Here is a 16,538-nt window from a genome sequence, read left to right as displayed (position 1 = left end):
AGATCCTTATGAATGGAACTCCATTGTCTTTTAAAGGTTTAAAGTATGTATATGAGTTCTCTGTGTCCAGGTCTGGGTGAGAGAGTGCTTACAGATTGTTACAAAGGAATTCTCCTACAGGTTCTCATTCTCATTGATTTCACTGGGTTTTGGATCAGGCCCACAGTGAATTATTTTTTCCCTGAGAGACCAGTTTATTTCTAAGCTGAGGATTCACTCCAACCAGAACTGAAATTTGCAGGGCACTGACTTTCATTCTACTTGGGTGTTTCCCCACGTCACAGTCCACAATGATATTTAGATTGCGAGGTCTTTGGGCCCGGGACCATCTGTCTGGTCTGTGTTTATACAGCACTTAGCCTAGTAGGGGTCCTGGTCCGTGACTGGGGATCCTAGCTGCTACCACATACATAATCATAATACCAGCTCACAAAGCCCAACCCCAGAAGACGGGCTGTGAAACTGAGTCTGGTCCCGAGTCCAAAGGCCGCTGAAATCCATGCAAGTCTCTTCATTTACTTTAATAGGCTTTGGATGAGGCCCTAGGGGGAAACAAATCCTCCCCCTAGGCTATCAAGCCACCATTTCCACCCATATCCTTTTATGGCAGGGTGATAATGTCTCCATAACTGCCCTGCACAGTTATGTTGGCAGAACTAGTCTGCAGTGCTCTCACCACGTGTGCAACCCACGTTTAGGCTCTGCAAATCATCCCCATGTCCAGGCAGTAGAACTGCTCTACTGCAGGCAGGTCCATTTCTGCCTGCTGAGGTGCGGCTTGGATCTACCCTCTGAAAGTGGCTTCTGTTGAAGCTATTAATCTATGGAGAGGGGCAATAACAAATAACAGAACTGGGAGCCTGGATCTCCTGAGTTCTAATCCTAGCTCCGGCTTCCTCTAAGACTTGGGAAAGTCACCTGACCTCAAGCTTCAGTTTACCCATCTGTAAAATGGGTGGATGGTAATGCCATAGTACTCCTCCAGGGTGTTGGCAGGACTAAGTGTTAACGTTTGGATAGCACTTTGCAGAGGCTTGCTAAGCATTTTTCTCAGGGTGAGGGTCAGTTTAAATACAAGACACTGAGAGTATTCATTCAACCACAATGTGCCTATTATTATTATTTTATTTTAATCTGTGCAATTAGCCTTTTGATACATGGGGGGTGGAGTGGGCAGAATCGCTTCCATACAGTAGGGATATTCACATTCTTAAAGGGACATCCTACTCTTTTAAACTACTTCTTTTCTTGGTGGTTTTTGACCTATCAAGGGTTCATTTTCCTTGATCTCAGTGGAATACTTATCTCCAGGAAAAGCCAGAGTGAACTCAGGTGATTATCCTGGTTTATTGTGGAGTGTTTTCTGCCCGTGCCTCTCAGCACACAGGAACTAGAGTGATGAGCCCTTTAAGAAGTGGTTGTGTTAATAAGAAGACTTCTACTGAAACCAGACCGTTCTGGGGGAACTGCCACATTAAACAGGCTTTGCTACAGAGACACACTGAGGTTAGCTTGGATGCAAAGGCACAGAATATCTCAGGCTTTCTCAGAGTTTTTCACCAACCTCAAACTGGTGCTGAACAAACAGCATCATGGCGGGCTCTCTTTCATAGGATGTAGTGACATCTGAAAACGGGAAGGGGGCAAATGCATCACAACAGAGTGGGCTGTTGTTTTTTAAATAAAAAGTGCCCCTGAAATTAAATAATTGGAGATGTATCTTAACCCCCTGGAAGCTCAGCGTTTTGGAGGTGCATTTATTCTTCACACTGTTTGGAATTTAGTTTCTTTACTGTATTTTTCTCTCCTGTCTCTTCTGACTGCAAGGATCTTTGTACATACCTCTGTTGTTCATTTCATTGCTGGTGGTTTATTGCTCTTCAATTCTCTTGACTTTGTCTTATTTTAAATGCATTTTATTTTGTGAGAAGAGGACTGCTGCAGCTTGATGTTATGGGACATTCTAGATGGGTTATCAGTTGCAGTGTTGCTTTTGGTTTTCTTGATCTGCATCTTCTTGGACCTCTTTAACTTGCTTTGCTGTTTGGTTCTGGTCAGGTCTGTCATTTCTCCCCACACTTATTTCTCACCACCTGTTTTTATTGGACTCTTTCATTGCTTTTTCTTACCTTTGGGGCGCTTCTCTCATTTTTCTATTAAATTGATTTTTGCATTTTCTGTCTCTTTGTTGTCCGGTGCACTCAGCACATTTAACCATGTCAACATCCTGTTAATTTCATAAAAGTCTGACTCTTATAAAGTTAGATAGTTAATTTTTGCAGTTCTATGTTGACTTGTGGGACAAGAAATGCTTCCTGTCTGGGACCTAGTATGGAAATTTAGGTGCGTGCTTTACCAACAACATTCATATGCCCCTTTATGGAGAAATTTTGCAGGTGCACCATTCAGCATTTATTTTGGGCTCAGTGATAAACCTGTGAAAACTTTGGGCCAAGTTCACTGCTTGCATAAAAGGGCAGAGCTCCATAGATTTGTTGTACCCACTTACACCAATGCTGAATGTGTCCTGACATCCTTAGCAATAGACTCGCTCGATGTCCTTGTTCTCTGGTAGTTTATTCTTCACTTAGATTCGCTTTTCCATGATCTGTTGTTTCTGATGTGAATATATTTCTGTCTAGCACTGTGTTTGGCTGCCCAGTTCAGTCTTTTGGGTTGCTTATTAGGTTGGTTCTGCCAGTAGAAATACCTATGTGATGGATTTTATTTTGAATCTCGTTTTTTTGTATTAAAACTGACCTGACCCCAGGGATGCATAGAGATTGAATTATAAAGGCCAAGTTGAACTTTTATATGGTCTTTTATAGGCTTTGTGCCTATGAAAAAGAACCAGGCCTTGTACTGCTAGATTGTCTGTCTGGGACCGATCGGGATGAGTAGATGATAACGTGACATTTATTTACATGGATTAGAAATGGCTGGTGTGATTCCTGGTTGAGTTTAAATTATATAGCCTGGGATGAGAATTTATATGTGATGTATTAGGTGTTTTTGTGGTCACACTGTTGGTTTAAATCAATCTAAGGAAGTTCAGATTTTTTTTCTTAACATAGAATCAAAGCCTGAAGCCTTCATTCACTCTTCAGTGGGAAGTTTGCCTAAATAAGCAATCAGTGAAAGATGTCAAGATTTGCATAGTACCTTTGTTCCTTTTGGTGACATAAGGCCAAATTCTAGTCATGTACTGTACTTTAATGGGAATTTTGCCTGCATATGGTCCGCAGCATTTGCTCTGTTTGTTACTGTTCCGAAAAAAAAGACTTGAGTTGTTGTAAAAGTTAAAGACCTGTCTCCTCCCACAGACGCCACCACCAAGGCCACGACTTGTGGTTTTCATTCAGTTTTTACTCATGCAAAATTCCCGGGGACTGCAATGGAAGTTAGATGGAATTAGGACTGAATGAGGATCTCTGGCTTTGGCCCTCCAGAAGGAACAATATGTTTGCTTTCCTGTTGAATCTTTTCTCAAGGTTCTCCACTTTCTGTTTCTCTCTCTGTAAATTGTCAGGTCACGTATATCATTTGCGGCTGACTCCTCCTTTTCTGCTTGCTTCAGTGGTAGTGTGCAAGGAAACAGCCCAGAAGGATTCAGGGCTTGGGCCATGTGGAATAGAGAGAATGCTCATGATTTAGCCCTTGCATTAGGGCTCTACTCTCTGAGCATATGGTGCCCATAAGACACTTGCTTTTTATTCTGGAGTTTATTTTATCCCAGCTCACCTTTCAGGGACATTTAAAAATAACTGTGAGGTCTACAGCAGGCCAGGGAAGCAAAGAGGCCTTTGAAAGAGCTGAACAAAAGAAAAAGAGTTGTTGGGGGCACACACATGTTTAAGAAGTAAAGCAGGCAATAGGTGATGGGTTTTTTTGTAGCACTTAAGTATGGACTATAAAAACCTTGAGTGGAAACGTGTAGTTTATGTGCAATGGCAACAACGCCCTGTGCTGTTATTTTGGGGCATGAGGGTTCAGATCAGGGTGAATTCACTGAAACTAGAACCTTCACAAAAATCATAGACTCATAGAAATGTAGAGCTGAAAGGGACCTCGAGAGGTCATTCAGTCCAGAGCCTTGTGCTGAAGGCAGGACCAAATAAACCTAGCTCATCAAACATAGCTCATCCCTAGAAACCAGCATTTGTCCAACGTGTTCTTAAAAACCTCCAATGACAGGGATTCCATAACCTCCCTTGGAAAACTATTTCAGAGCTTAACGACCCTTATACTTAGAAAGCTTTTCCTGATAATTAACCTAAATCTCCCTTGTTGCAAATTAAGCCCATTACTTCTTGTTCTACCTTCAGTGGACATGGAAAACAACTGATCACTGTCCTTTTTATAACAGCCTTTAACATGTTTGAAGACTGTTATCAAGTTCTTCCTCAGTCATCTTTTCCCAAGATTAAATGTGCTGATTTTTTTTAACCTTTCCTCAGAGGTCAGCTTTCCTACACCTTTTATTATTTTTTGTTGCTCTCCTCTGGACTCTCTCCAATTTGTCCACATCTCTCCTAAAGTGTGGTGCACGCAATTGGACCAGATATTTCAGCTGAGGGCTCATCAGTGCCAAGAAGAGTGGGACAATGATCTCCTGTGTCTTGTACAACACTCCTGCTAATACACCCCAGAATCATATTAGGCTTTTTTGCAACTGCATCACGTTGTTGACTCGTATTCAATTTGTGATCTGCTATAATCCCCAGATCCTTTTCAGTAGTACTACCCCCTAGCCAGTTATTCCCCATTTAGTATTTGTGCATTGATTTTTTTCCCTTTCTAAATGAAGTACTTTGCACTTATTTTTATTGAATTTCATCTTGTTGATTTCAGACCAATTCTCTATTTTCTCAAGGTCTTTTTGAATTCTAATCCTGTCCTCTTAAGTGTTTGCAACCCCTCTCAGTTTGGTGTCATCTGCACATTTCATAAGTGTATTCTCCACTCCAGTATCTGTCATTAATGAAAATATTGAATAGTACCAGACTCAGGACTGACCCCTATATGATCCCACTAGATACACCCTCCTATTTTGACTCATAGACAGTAAGGTCAGAAAGGACCATTATGATCATTTGTCTGACCTCCTGCACAATGCAGGCCACAGAATCTCACCCACCCACTCCTGCAAGAAACCTCTCACCTATGTCTGAGCCACTGAAGTCCTCAAATCATGGTTTAAAGACTTCAAGGTGCAGAGATCTATTTGAGTACGTTCTTTCAACCACTTGAGCATCCACCTATAAAGATATAAAGAAATGCTTCCACTCTATGCATTAGACGTGAAACTTTGTCAAAGAAGAAAATTTGGTATGGCATGAGTTCTTTTTGACAAATATATGCTGGCTATTCCTTATAGCACTATAATCCTCTAGGTGCTTACAAACTGATTGTTTAATAATTTGTTCCAGTATCTTTCCCGGTATCAAAATTAGGCTGAGTGGTGCATAATTCCTAGGGTCCTCTTTGTTCCCCCTTTTAAAGATGGATGCTACGTTTGCCCTTCTGCAGGCCTCTGGGACCACACCCATCCTTCATGAGTTCTCAAAGATAATTGCTAACACTTTCAAGATTGTTTCAGCTAGTTCCTTAGGTACCCCAGGATGAATTTCATCAGGCCCTACCGACTTAACTACATATAACATCTCTAAATATTCTTTAACCTGTTCTTCCCCTACTTTAGCGTGCATTCCTTCTCCATTGTGGTTAATATTAATTGTGCTGAGTATCCGTCTCCATTATCTTTTTTAGCGAAGACTGAAGCAAAATAAGCATTAAGTGCCTCAGCCTTATTGATGTAATCAATTATTAGCTCTCCTTCCTAGCTAAGTAGAGGACTTACACTTTCCTTCATCTTCTTCTTGCTCCTAATATGTTTAAAGAACCTCTTCTTTATTGCCTTTTATGTCCCTTGCTAGGTGTACCTCAGTTTGTGCCTTTGCCTTTCTGATTTTGTCCCTACATGCTTGTGCTATTTTTTTAAACTTAGCAATTTGTCCATGGTTTCCCCTTTGAAGAATTCGGTTTTGATTTTTCATGTAATTAAAAAGCTCCTTTAATGAGTAGAATTGAGAGCTGGTTTAGTTTGTTTTAGGGATGTTTTTATTGATTTATGTTAAAATCTGAACAGAGAGTTTTCTGTAAACACTTTGCTTCGGCATATTTCAGGTCTGCAGGCTCAAGATCAGTAGAGACTGCACCTATCCCAAGGTGAATGGTATTTAATTTCCAGTTGGTTATGTGGGGGGTTGAAGTAGATTGCTTTTACAGTAACTGCATCTGGCTCATATTCTGAGTGGCGTACCTGGGTATCTTGGGGGAACCAAGATTCGCAATGGGCTGGATGCTAGGAGGAGTGAGATGAGCCCATTAATAGCTAGCAAATCAGCATTTCTCAAGATGCTCTTGACACCCTGCGGAATCAGATGTTGTAAAAGCTGCACTAGTAGCTGAGAGGTAACATTAGGACTTGAGAAGGCAGCCCCAGGAGACACCAAGCACAGCTTGATATTTCGGTGATTAGTTTTCTTTGTTCGTTTTTTCAATAAATGCTGGTAAGCTCACTTAAATGAGCAGCTCCCCAAAGTGACCAACTTCACTTTCCTGCACCATAAATATTCATAAATGACTTGCATTGAGTGATTAAAAAAAGCAGGAAAGCCATTCTCAAGTGCGCCACGCTCTGTGCAGCAAAAGTAATTCAGCAGAGGATGACAAACACCCTGTTTGTCCAGCAAATATGTAGGCGAAAGATGGCCTAAGTTGAAGTTTATCACCTGGAGAGCTTCCCATAGACCAGCCCCGGTTACTTCCAAACCTGGGGGCCACCAACTTTTGATCACTCCTGGGAGGCACTCAGGTTAGGAAAAGAGAGAGAGGCATAAATACTGACTTTCTCTTGGGATATGCTAAGTTTGGTGCAGAGCTGTGGCCCGTTTTTTGTGGTCTGTGCTGGACCCTCTCTGATTTGTTTAGACACCGTTTTGCTTTATGCACAAACGAAAAGGGTCATTTTTATTACATACCTATTATAGGCCCAACTTAATTGGACAAACATTGAAGAACATGGTCCCTCCTTTGCTCTAATGCTCAAAGAGAATAGAAGGAAGAAAGAAACAAAAACTACATTAAAATGAAAGACGACATTAATTGCATGATCCCCAGGGACCAACCATAAAATTATGTGGTTTTTACGTAGCTATTTACTATTCAATATAAAAAGGGCAATTGCCATGACGACCCCTGCATCACATGATACCTGATACCTTGGAGAAACAGCAGGCTCTGTTAAATCAACTCCCAAAATGTCATGTGAAAGTTAAATACATTTTACAATGAGTTGAGGGAAAGTTTGCGTTACAGCGAGCAGGCCCCATGTATACCCAAGCTCTCACTCTACGGGCCCAACCCTACAAAGTGCCAAACGCCGTCAAGTCTTGGTGCTGATGCGACTTAGCATCTTGCAGGGTTAGGCCCCAAAGCGGTGTTTTTTCTAGACAAAATAAACTGAATGGAGCAAATGATGCCATTTGGTTTTTGCCATTTGTTGCTTTTGATTAGAGAATGCAAGAAAAAGATTATTTAATTAAGCCACATTAAAGTTTAAATTCCAGCTGCCAACCATGTGATCAGTGCATGGGAGAGGGGAAAAAAAAGACATTGGCTTAAGCTCCTATTGTTTTCAGAAATCGAAATAAGTCTTTGTCATGAAAGGCTCACTGAATGCCAGGCTGGGAGACTATAAAATTGATATGACTCTTGATACATGTGTGTGTAAAATGTCCACTTTAAGCACTGGAACAGAGGGAGTATGACTCAACAGCATTACTTATGTGTGTAAAAAGAAAAAAAAAAGACTGTCTTTGAAGAAAATGGCTGTAAAATATTGCCGAAATGATAGAAAGGTTATTGGGATTGTGACCAACTTTGCGCATGAGTCCACAATTCAGGAAAGTTTTTCTGTTGCCAATGGTAATATTTCTCATACTGAAGAACACAAGTCATTGTACACCATGTTCACCCCTCATGGCAGTGGACTTATACCAGGGAGGTAATTGTCCCTATATGCTTTATTAAAAGATATGAATGTGATTATATGTACCTGTAAAACTCTCTGAATAAGAGGGCCTGCCCCTGGTCTCACTAATACCCTAGCATGTGCATTCTGAGTCAGCCATTTTGTTTTCTGAAAGTCTGGTGTATCTGAGACTGTGCATCAATCTGCCTTTTCCTGATTTTCCAAGCAACCATGGATGTTTGTTGTAGTGATGGGGACCACACAAGTCCCTAAATAAATAGACAGTATATTATATTGGTACGATATATACAGTATTGTACAGTATATTATATTGTACAAATTGACAGCTTGATGTTTAGAATTTAAGTGGCTAAAGTTCAGCAACTGTAAGTAGGATTTTCAAGATCACCTATGTGACTCTTTCTTAATAGGTCAAAAAAAGCACCTATTCACTTAAATCTTTTTGAAAATCCCACCCAAAATTTTCTAGATTTAGGCACCCAAATAAAAATGACTTGATTTTTCACAGATGCTGAGCAAATGAGGCTCCCGTTAACCTCACTGTGGATACATAATCAAGCTAATATCAGATATCCAAATATGGCTTTAGTGATCTCACTTTAGCTAACCTGAGTTTGAATTTTTTTAAATAAGATAATAGTACAATAAATACAGCATAGCTCTGAACCTTCTAAGTGTGACTATGTACCATGTAAGCTGGATTGTGCTTCCTTGTGGACAAATGGGTGAGACAAGATCAACGGCACGTTTAATTCAAATTAATTGATAGCAACCAATCTAATCGATATAAGAGTAAAATCCAGTATTTGTATAGCAAGACATTTACAGTTAGTAGCATAGCATGTTGGAATGCTAGTTAAGAAGTGCTGTTTTTCAACTTGTTGGACTAATGGTTTATTCATATAGACTTATAAATATTTCTCTCTCACCAGTGTATTTTTAACAATTCCAGACAGTAATGTAAACACACTTTTTTTTTTTGGTTGGGAACTAACTAATATTTCAGTTAACGATATAATGTGTAATGATCTGCAAAGATAATTTTCAAAAATATACATTATAATGTTTTACATTTTGCAAACATTTAATCTCACAACCTACTTACAAAATAGTAAGAGATCATTTCAGTATTATCATCCCCTGTTGGGAAAACTAAGGCAAAAAGCTCTTAAGAGAATTGCCCAGGCTCATCCAGTGAGTTGGAATTCCGCCTGTAAAAGTCCTGACTCTGTCTAATGCTGAAAACTTAGACAATGCTTCCGATATGCATCCTCCATAATATGTTATCTGCTCTATCTTATCAATTCAATTATTCCTTATTCGTGATAGGACTCTTTAGATTAGTATTTCTACTGATATTGGGCATAGGAGTAGCATTTTCTTACATTTGTTTTGAGCATTTTTAGACAATGACACAAGACTGTATTTTCAACAGCAGCTGCTAATATCATGGTCTGAGTTTTCGGTACCTAAGGGACTGTCCATACAAACAGTTAGATTTACTCCCTAGTTTGTCATGAACTATCTCGCACTAGCCTGCTGTGCACCAACTGTCTGTGTGGACTCTGCTACGCTGCACTAAAAGTGCCTTAGTGTGCTTTGATCTGCCAAGCTTTGAAATGGGAACAGATCAAAGCACGTTACATCATTTTTAGTGCACAGTAGCGGAGTCCATACAGACAGTAGGCGCACAGCAGGCTAGTGCGAGGTAGGTTTATACCCAGCTTGCCACGTGCTAACTGCTTATAGAGGCAGGCCCTAAGTTCTCAGGTGTACAGTTTTTCATGCTTAAGTTTTTTCTGGGGGTGAGGCATATACAAGTAAGGAATATTTGTGTGTTTGCACATACGACCTGCATGCACAACTCCATGCTTTTGTACACGCAAAACTTTTTGATGAGGAAAAAAAATGATGCATACAAACCTCATGCATGCACAGCTTCAGAGAAGCGGGTGAGGCCCTGGAAATGTTGGCAGTGTCAGAAGTGTAATGATGATTTTCCTTTTTTTGGTCTCTAATTTGAACTGCTGACTATTCTACCTCGCTGTGTCATATCCGGTTTGTGGTTGTCTTCCTGTAACCACAAGAGGCATCAGTTGGTAATTTGGCATGTCGGAACAAAATCTCAGGCTTTAAAACATTTGACTGACAGGGATACCATGAGTGTTATAAGGGGCATAAAGCCAAATCAGACCTCTCAACTGGCTGAGCATTCAGCACCTTGTAAATTCTTGTTAGATTCTAGCATCATGTAGATACGGAGGAATGGTAAAGATGTAATAGGCTGGTTTAAAATATGTTTTCAAGGGGGAGGGTTCACTGAATTCACATTCTGGTGAGACAATCATTCACTTAAACTTCTGCTTCTCTACCAGTACCTTTATAATTCAATGTGAAGCACCTCTGTAATCACATATTATGCAGCAAGGTATCCTAACATATGAGATGGTATTTAATAAATGTGTTTACAGCTAGAGTTATGAGTGAATGTATTTTTTCAGTGGTGCCATAATCATAAAAAAAGAGAGTGTGAGCGGAAAAAAGAGAATGAAAAGGCATTTCTTTTTAGCCTCAGATTTTTGGCAAACACAAATGGCCATTTTTGTAGGTGTAATTTGTCCTTTGGCCATGAAAAACTGCTTTTAAAAAAAAAAATTTGTAAACTTTTTTTTTTTAATCAAGAAAATGGCAAATTTCCCTTCTGTGCTGTTGGATTTTGTGCTTTTGTGCTGTCTGCTGAAAGCTGCTCCTCATTCATGTCCTGGGAGACTGACTAAATCAAGTTAACCTCCACCCTCTGCATTTCTCATGTATATTCAGCACACTTTATGTTAAGGGATCACCATTCTGCTTTGAGCTGGCAAATCTAAAGCTGTTTCCTTTCCTGGTCTGCGCACTATAAGGTCTCTGCATTTTCCTGAGCAGTGGTAGATTTTCAGATTGGTGCAGCAAGGGACAAAAATGCAAAACCTCGTAAGTGAGATGGGGCAGTTTAAGCAATAATGGAGTTTGTGTTTGGAAGCGAACCTCTAGACAGGATTACGGATACAACAGTATCCTTCAGAGTCTCTCTAAAATATTTGAGACTCTGAATGCTTCAACAGAGTAATGCTGGCTTTAGACGTTGCCTTGGCTTTGTTCTAGTTGGGTTGAAGTATGGCATTGAAACATGCCTCATAAGGGAGATAGCGTGGATAAGGCACTGGAGTGGGAGTCAGGAGCTTTAGGCTTGGCTTTTCAAAGGAGCCCCAAATGTAATGTGAGTTGGGTCCCTAGTTTTTCCCCTTTGAAAAATCCCAGTTTCAAGTTCTATTCCTGGTTCTGCCACTGACGTACTGTGGGATATGGGCAAGTCACTTCGCCTCTCTGTGCCGTCAGAAACAGGAATTGTTTCACAGACGTTCTATGGCCTGTGTTAGCCAGGAGGTTGGACCAGATGATCATAATGGTCCCTTCAGGCCTTGGGCTCTATGGAGCTGTAAAATGAGGATAATGAAGCTTGAGCTGAACTGACCCTTTGAATTAGAACACTCTGGATTTGGGGAAAGTTCAGATTTAAACTGGATTTTGCAGCTTGGGCTCATCTCTGATGACTAATAATAAAAACCTTCTCTTCATAAAAGTCTCCGCTCTCTGCCCACGCTTCTCTATGAATTTGTGCTTCCAGTGGTTGATTCCTGAAGGGACAGCAAAGATGACAAACCAAGCAATAAACTGAGCTTCTCACTTCTAAGCCCTGCAACATAGCAGCAAAACGGTTAAGAGAAATGACGCAAAGCTGATAAAATGCCAAAAATTCCTCATTCTTCTGCGACGGGGGAGAGGGAAGGTTGTCTGGAAAATGTCAACAATAAAAATTACATTTAAATGGTATATGATGCAGCCAGCTACTGTGGGCAGAGTTATGTGCAACCAGATGAGGAGACTTTAAAGCCCCATGTGGTACCTGCTGCTTTGTCTGAAATTTGCTTCTGGTTTTTTTGCTGCTCGTGTCAGTACTGAAGGGCACAAAGTCTGAAAGTTTTGCGAACCAAACCAGCAGATCCCAAAGGGAGTGGAACCAGCATCTTTTGCTTCTCCATATAGAACAGGCCAGCTCCTTGCCATTCACAGGCAGCTTGGGGCAGCAGTGTTTGTGGCAAGGAATAAGGATTTTGAAAAGATGGGTGGGGGTAGGGACTCACTCTCCCATTAGAGATGAATGGGCCCCCTGGGACAATGATAGAGAATAAGCCTTGCACCAAGATGACAGGCGGGGGGTGGGGGTAATGTTTTGGCACTAAAGGCAGCACCCAATATAGGCACTTATTTGTAACATGAGTAAATATAGTGCTTGTGAAGGGCTGCTGGACTGAGACAAGCATAAAGGCGAGCTGCTGAGTTAGCTTCCCCAGACAGGTTTGTCAATACAGCTCAATCCCAATCTGCAGAAAATCTTGACACTCCAGGGATTCCCCATACAGCTCTGTAAATACACCTTGGTCCTGATCTGTAGCCCCCATGTTTCCCTGCTCCTTAGCTCCACAGGCAGATCCACTGATGCACCACAGTCCTGGGTGTTATTAAGTACAGTAATGTATTTCTAAAGCCTGTTTCTGGATTGCACACCAATCTGTTATATTTATTTCTCTCTGAAAGCAAAGCACACAGCTGGAGCTGTTTGTGTAATATTTTACTGCATTCACTTATTCCATTATTGATGCCAACTGAATGGTTATGACTATTTTAACAAACTTTTTTATTTGTTTTTCAGATTATTCTTAATTCGATGCATAAATACCAGCCGAGACTGCACATTGTGAAAGCAGATGAAAACAACGCCTTTGGGTCTAAGAACACAGCGTTCTGCACACATGTGTTTCCAGAGACATCCTTTATATCGGTTACCTCCTATCAGAATCACAAGGTACGGTGCTTTGCAGCAAAAGGTGCTTTAGCTTTGAGTAATTTTTGCAGACCTGCACTGAAGACTGAAACGAACTGATGGGAACAAGCACAGTGTTACCGTTATGGGCACTGAGGAACAGTGTTTAATGATGCAGTTGTGCAGCAGGAAATGGCCAAGCACAGCGATTGGTTAGCAAGACTGGTGAAGCACAGGATGCATGAAAAATGTATTGGGTAAAAATATCTTGGCAATCTCCACCAGTATCGTAACTAATGAATCTGAAAGCTCATAAATGCTCAAATGTCATTCACAACAGCAAGCAAATCTAAGAGTGACCAGTAAAGCTGGCTCATAAATCTCCAGTGAAAAGTAATTACAGTATATATATTTAGTGAGACATATAAGGAATGTGACCATAAAAATGCAGCTCAGAGCCTGACTTGTGGTTAGGACATGAGGGAAGGTGGGTTGGTGTGTGCATGTTTTGTTTTTCGGGGAATATAAAACTCGAAGGGCTCACTTCAGCTGCACGTAATGGATTATCATATAGTGGAGGGGTTGGAGCAGGAGAGGAGTGACTAAATTTGGTGTGGTCCCATCTGAAATGGGGAGAAGTGGAAGGTGCCCAACAACATATGAAGAGAAGAGGAGTGAGCTGATTGGAGAAGAGAGAGAGGAATGTGACCAATTACTTAATACACATTCTTTTACTCTATTCCCCCCCCCCCCCGCCGCCTTATTTAGCCCTTGGAGACCATGTCAGTGTAAGCTGAAGCTGTCCAGAGATGGAGCAGGGGGATCATATTCTTACACAAACGGCCCTGTCATTCCTAGCACATTCGTTCAAACAGGTTTTCCTGCAGCACCAGGAATGCACGTCCAGGGGGCCTTGTTGCGTTTGTAACCTGGGCAGAGGCAGTGCTAATGGGGAAAGAACGCTGGGGCAGACGCGTGATTGGTTATCTGAGGCGGTCTCCTCTCCCGACAAGGCCACCAAAACAAAGGGGGAGGAGGCAACAGATTTTGAGACTTTGTAATCACCAGGCCGGCTAGACAACGGCGCAGCCAGTCAGCTGCCACCTTCCCACGGCTCTCAGCAGTGCGTGCAGGAGCAAGAGCGGGGGCTGGGAATTCGGCCTCCTAGGTTCTATTCCGAGCTCTGCTAGCGATTTGCTGCTTTTATGCTATAATTTTCCTATCTGTAAAATAGAGATGAGGATACTTGTCTCCCTCCAGAGGGATGTATTAGGCTGAACTGAGTTTTGTTAAAGGCCTGCCTGTGTCAGTGAATGTAAAATCTGCACTGTACATCAAGATATAGACTCCTCCTACAGAAGGAGATTGCCCCAACCATGCCTCCTCCCCTTTGGTCTGTTTAAATCTTTTCCTCATAGGAGTAGGAGTCAGTTTTATTTTGCATTTGAAGGCCGGACTCCTATGCAGTTACTGAGCCAGGGCAAAGAATCACAATGGAAACATGGCTGTGTGTGTCAAAGTAAAACGGGCAAAAGAGAGCCTTAGCTGAACGCTAATATGGATCCTAGCTACCAACCTGTGACTGTAAATGTGAAATGACCAGTAGCCCAAACACGGTTAACCAGAAACACACTGAAGAGCTTGTTTAATAGCTACTCGTAATATTTTACATCAGTAGCGCCTTTCCTCCTGAAGGAGCCCTATGTGCTTCATAAATGTGATACTTACAATATAACTGACATGCAGCCACTTCTGAGGGGGAAGGCTGGTAGCTAACGGCTGTACAGCACACAACATAGTGATGTGGCTGGAGGTAAATTCACCAGGACCAACTGTTAGGAGCCAAGGGATCTTTGTGGCCAGATTTTCAAAAGAACTCAGCCTGTAGCAGTTATATGGAGAACTAGCACAGCTGCGGAGAGCTGAGCTCTTTTGAAAATCTGACCTTCTCCGCCCATGCCAGTGACCGTCATGACAGAGTAAAACAAATAGAACTCCATGTGCCTTCCAACAAGGATAAAGGGCTACCTGGCACTGCCTGGATTTTAACCTGACGACCCCCAGAGCCTAGGTAGTGCAGACCTGCTGCACAGCAGCATGAGAGGACTAGGAGCCAGCGACTTCTGGGATCTAATCTCTGCTCTGCCATGGACTCAGTGTGTGGCCTTGAGCAAAACCCCACCGTGCTAACTAAATAATACATTCTTCATTAGAAAAGCAACCTTTCTGGTATAGATCATGAAACCCCCGGAACCACAGGAATTGCACATCCTCTTTTTAAAAGTCTGTTTTCCAGATTTCAGCCAATTGCCAACCTCCTTGGCTTAAGAAATATTCAGCTAGCCTGAGGTGCACTTATTAATAACGGCAGCTTCTCTGAAAGAGAATCAAGAACTTGATTTCACAGTTGAATATGAAGTTGAAATGAGCATAACAACACTGAGTAAAATCCCCAGCTCCACGCCGCCCACACACAGGTCTAGGCAGTAGAGCTTTCTTGGTATATTTACCCCAAACTTCCCTTTTGAGGCAGCTGCAGGCAGGGGTGAAAGCCTGGTTCTGTTGAAGTCAGTGGCAATACTCCCGTCCACTTCAGTGGGGCCAGGATTTCACCCTACGTGCCAAAGGTTTTGCACTGAAGTGGGGGGAACTTTCAACCCCAAAGCATTAATATGTGAGCTCCCATGTGTCTCTACCTAACAGTAGTCTCAAATGACTTTGAAGAAAAAGAATAACAGGAACACAATGGAAAATATTATTTCTGCTGCCAAAAGGGGCTTGTTTAAAAATGTGTTGTGACGGAAGCAGAACCAAGTCAGGCTGCATGTTACAGCAGCAAAGAAATTAAATTAAGCCTTACGTGGCTTCATGTTGGTCTGTTGAGGGGGAAGGCAGGCAAGGCCCTAAGCGTCTTGTGGTTCCTCAGATGGCTGTTAGGCTACTAAAGAATCTACTAGTGAATCAAAGCAGGGAAAAAGAGAGCACTGACTCCATCCAAAATGGAGCCAATAATATCATGCTAGGCTCAGTTTACAGTCTGCATAGAGCAGATCCTGACAGCTATTGAAAGTGGCATCCGATGCTGGCTACTTTCATGGACTGACATATCCCTTCTTTGATTACAAATACCAGCCAATCCATTATGCTGGGGGAGAGAAGCTCTTTTATAATCTTCGTTCTGTTTGGTAAGGGATAATTTTTAAACCGTTATTGAAAGTACAGGTGCTAATTAGCGTAACGTTTTTGGCAATTATTTGAAAGAGCCAAATGCTGGATGGTCTTGCCAGAAAACCCTTAGCCAGCCAACAGCAGGGTGGGAGCTGGCTACCTGGATTCTGCCTCATGGCAGAGAGAGAGCGAGTACATGGTAGGACTGGCTGGAGTTCGGGGCTGCGGTATATGTGTACGCTCCCTTCACACCAGCAATAGCCTTTGCACATTGTCACTCCCTCCACCTGGAAATTATTCATATGTTCATTTCCAATCAAATGCATGGGGACAAGAGGTTGAGTGTTGGTCTTGTGTTACCATAACAGCAAATTAACTCAGGCCCATCTGTCTGTCTAGGGTATTTCTTAGAGTTGTATAAAGTTGGCATCAAAGAGGGGGTAATGTGTG

General features: G+C 41.8%; 1 protein-coding gene across 1 annotated transcript in view; it reads left to right on the top strand.

Annotated features, from left to right (window-relative positions):
* Window positions 1-16,538, top strand: part of TBX4 (T-box transcription factor 4) — a 51,735-nt gene that overhangs the window by 27,796 nt on the left and 7,401 nt on the right. Inside the window, exon 5 of the mRNA XM_073315563.1 lies at window positions 12,810-12,962. Within this exon, the coding sequence (XP_073171664.1) occupies window positions 12,810-12,962 (153 nt within the window). The remainder of the gene's footprint in view (window positions 1-12,809; window positions 12,963-16,538) is intronic.

The sequence above is a fragment of the Lepidochelys kempii genome, chromosome 17 (assembly GCF_965140265.1).
Source record: "Lepidochelys kempii isolate rLepKem1 chromosome 17, rLepKem1.hap2, whole genome shotgun sequence".
NCBI lineage: Eukaryota > Metazoa > Chordata > Testudines > Cheloniidae > Lepidochelys > Lepidochelys kempii.
Note: the sequence above shows the minus strand (reverse complement) of the source record. Positions and strands in the feature narration are given on the sequence as shown.